This window comes from Strongylocentrotus purpuratus, unplaced genomic scaffold (assembly GCF_000002235.5).
Source record: "Strongylocentrotus purpuratus isolate Spur 01 unplaced genomic scaffold, Spur_5.0 spur5_scaffold_13, whole genome shotgun sequence".
Lineage (NCBI taxonomy): Eukaryota > Metazoa > Echinodermata > Echinoidea > Camarodonta > Strongylocentrotidae > Strongylocentrotus > Strongylocentrotus purpuratus.
Genome location: NW_022145598.1, coordinates 29,511,499 through 29,515,072, shown reverse-complemented (window position 1 = coordinate 29,515,072; position 3,574 = coordinate 29,511,499). Strand labels below are relative to the sequence as shown.

Here is a 3,574-nt window from a genome sequence, read left to right as displayed (position 1 = left end):
GTTTCTGTGAAGCGATAATTTCGTGTATGAAGATGTAATTTCATAACCAAACAAACACGGGAGTATTAGGTTTACAAACCATGGTCTCCAAGGTAGGGATAATCACGTTATTATAATGGTGATATTGCAGTGACAATTATTGCGTGATTTAGTGTACGTGTGTTTTAAGTTACCTAATGCAATAAACGTATGTCCGGTGTTTAAAGAACGTAACTCTCCTCAAGTCGATACCTTGATATTAACGTGATTTTCACGTGATTTTGTTTATTGGGATATCACCTTCTTAAGTAGAGACGTAGGTATCGGGTCCAAATCACAGTAAGAATTGGATGTTCCCTTGACGATGTTGACTAATTCATCCTCAGACACTGTGTGGAACTCAGTCAGATACGAGGAGCACCGATCTTTGACTGGAACTGACAGGTCCTCAGAGATGGATGCATCTAGCTCCTGCCGTATACGCTTGACTTTTTCATCGAAGAAACTGCAGAACGACTCTGCAAGCTGGCCAGGAGAGTCATGGCATGGCAGTATTTGGCTAGAAGCATGTGGTGATGAGAGAGTCCGAACCATTCGATACAAGCCTCGTTGATCACGATAATCGATTTTCTTGAGAAAGTAGTCCTCTTTTGTCTGACGAAGAAGAAATAAATAGGACTTGCACTTCTCCTTGTAAATGTCCTTGTGAATTTGAAGGCCAGATTTGTAAACTGCCCTTTCAGCTCTTCTCCGCTCTTGCTTGGATCTCCTGAGGGCGTCCGAGTACCATGGAGCTTGCGGTCTAAGGATGAACTCCTTCTCCTCGAGCGGTGCATGCTGATCTAACAACCTCTGCATCTCCTCGTTATATAGGTCAGCAAGGTCACCACATTCATCCAGAGAATCTGTGAATAGTTGTGACTTCTGAATGTCCTTCTGAAAATCCTGTTGATCAATGTCCTTGCATTTCCTTAGGACCACTGTACGTTTGACAGGAAGCGGTCGTGCAAACGACAAGCCACATATTGCAGACCGATGATCAGAGGGTAGAGACGAATCAGTCGATGATGTCAACACAAGATCATCACTATCTCGAGATATGACGAGATCAAGTGTGTGACCACTGGAGTGCGTGGGGCTCTTTATGTGGTTGTGAAGATTAGCAACATCCAAAAGACTGAGAAACCTCTGAGCATCAACATTATTCGGGTCATCTACGTGAACATTAAAATCACCGACTATCAACAGCCTCTGATGGTTGATGCAGAGCACCTCAACCAAAGTAGATAATTCATTGAAGAAGGTACTTAAAGTCTCTCTCTTCCTAGCAGAGGACGGTGGTCTGTAGATGACAACAAGACGAAGATCCGTCGATCCAGATGACCTTAGCATCAGGTCAATATGCTCAAAGGACTTAAAGGTGAATTCCCGATTTACACTCACTTTGAACCCTTTATGTAGCAAAACACCAACCCCACCTCCTTTTCCGCTAAGACGAGGAGAGTGGTGGAATTCAAAGTTCGGCAGAGTTGTCCTAATGTCGGCAAGGGCACGATTATCACGATCTGAGTTAGTAAGCCAAGTCTCCGTGACAGCAAAAAAATGGAGCTGTTTTGATATCACAAAGTCACATATGGCAGTAGACTTTCCGCGGGCCTTCACTGAACGTGCGTTCCAAATTGCAAAATTAGTAAAGGAGTTTGAGTGTGGAACCATATTTCTTTGAATGGTTATTACTTCCCGATTTTCATTAAATGGTATCCCAAGTTCATGTTTCGAGTATCGGATATCTCTATTTTTCATCTGATGTATGCGGGGGCGGATGATAACTGGAATCTGTTGTTGTTCAAACTCACTTACAGTTACACATTCTTCTTGAAAGGAGGGATTGTGTTCACATTCAATATCAGTATGATCGGTAGGAGGCATATTTTTCTTCCTTTTGCTTGATTGACCCTTAGAACCACGATGGGTTTTGCGCTTTTGTGCGATTCCCAGGCTATGGATCCTATTCCAGACATCATAGTCCAGTAAAACCTTATGTGTGTTGCTGTATGCAGCTCTATATCCATGGTACTGGTGATCTGCTGGAATAGTTAAGTTACATTCTGACGGTGTCACATATAACTTTTGTCTATTAGCTTCAGGGGGTGGGCCAGGATTAGGGTCGACATCTCCGCAACTTATTAGAGATATCTGGAAAGTTGATGTACAGTTCGAGTAGTATGGCAAATGTGCTCCAAAGTACTTGAGTACTTTTACTTTAGTAGTAGGGAATGCACTGCCACATTCATGATAAGATGTATAGCAAGTCCATGAAGGGTCCTCCCATTGATTCAGTGAGCAGAACAAAGATAAAGTCAAACTAAGAAGGGTTAAATACCTCAACAAATGCATTGTCATCGCAAAGCCCCTTTCACATTGGTAGCAGTGAATAGAAGGGTTTCCCTTCACATGGGTAGATAAGTAGATGAAGACAGTGCAGTGTACAATGTTGACCACTGGCTATAATGTAGTATGTGGTATGTAGAATGGCTACTCAAAACCAAAGAGTCAGTTTCCAAAAACATGAAAACTGGAAATGAGTTCCATAGATGACTTCATAGATCATAACTATTGTCCAGCACGATCCTTGTCATCTCCACAAAACTTGGTTACACAAATGGCAAGATAATCTTAAGGAAAACACATCAAAATCGAGTTCAAAGTAAGAGCAAGGAGGGGCAACCTTCTCAGGTGCACGCGCTCGTTAATTAACAATTGAAATTTTATGCCTCGTCATCTACCCCATGATTTGTTCTTCCTCACAGATTCAACGGAGGAAGCGACTACCAAGCCTATGACGAGCCCTTCGACTACGATGACGGAACGCTCAGACACAACGACTTCTCAAAGCATCACTACTTCTGGTATGTCTAGGCAATAGCTTCATAGAAATGACGTCATGCATTTGATTTTTATCATAATGGGTCTAGCCACTATATTTCCCCCTTTTTCTCTCTCCCTCTCTCTCTATCTCTCTCGGTCTTTGTCTGACCTGATATACCTCAGTTAAGGAATCCAGCCATCTGATTGGTCGAAATTGGAGTCGTGATTTTAGCCATTCCCGTAAAGAAACAAAAAATGCCAATACCGGTTAATAGTCCAAGAGTGAGATCCCTCAAAATTTCGGTTATCATGAAAATAGTAAAATTTTGCTGCGATAGCCACTGTGGTTTAAGTGTTAAAATTTCCTTTGTGCGACGCGGACACCGCTAAACAAAGATAAACAGACAGTTTCTCAGATTTTCCGTGATGTTTTAACCGATCTTTACTCAATAAAAGAATAAGGTAAGAATTCTTGGTAGATTTTTGTTTCAATTCAGCATAAAAGACATAACAACTGCTTTAATATTCGAGGTCTGGCTGATGTATAGGCTCTCGAGAGCTTGCACATCTTGAGCCTATTTTACAGCCAGTTTAACGACTGAAGCAGTCGATATCTCTATACTATTTTTCGGTCCTTTCCGGGCGTCACTAAAACATTTTTCTTAAGAAGGGGGGGGGGGGGGAGTGACCGTCTATAAAAGTTCTTATTTTTATAGTCTTATTTTTA

At 41.8% G+C, this 3,574-nt stretch overlaps 1 protein-coding gene across 1 annotated transcript; it reads right to left on the bottom strand.

Annotated features, from left to right (window-relative positions):
- Positions 1 to 264: 264 nt before the first annotated feature.
- LOC115923269 lies at positions 265 to 1,695 on the bottom strand. The gene has a single exon (XM_030983685.1). The coding sequence runs from the start codon at positions 1,693 to 1,695 to the stop codon at positions 265 to 267; it is 1,431 nt and encodes a 476-aa protein (XP_030839545.1).
- Between the last annotated feature and the right edge of the window lie 1,879 nt (positions 1,696 to 3,574).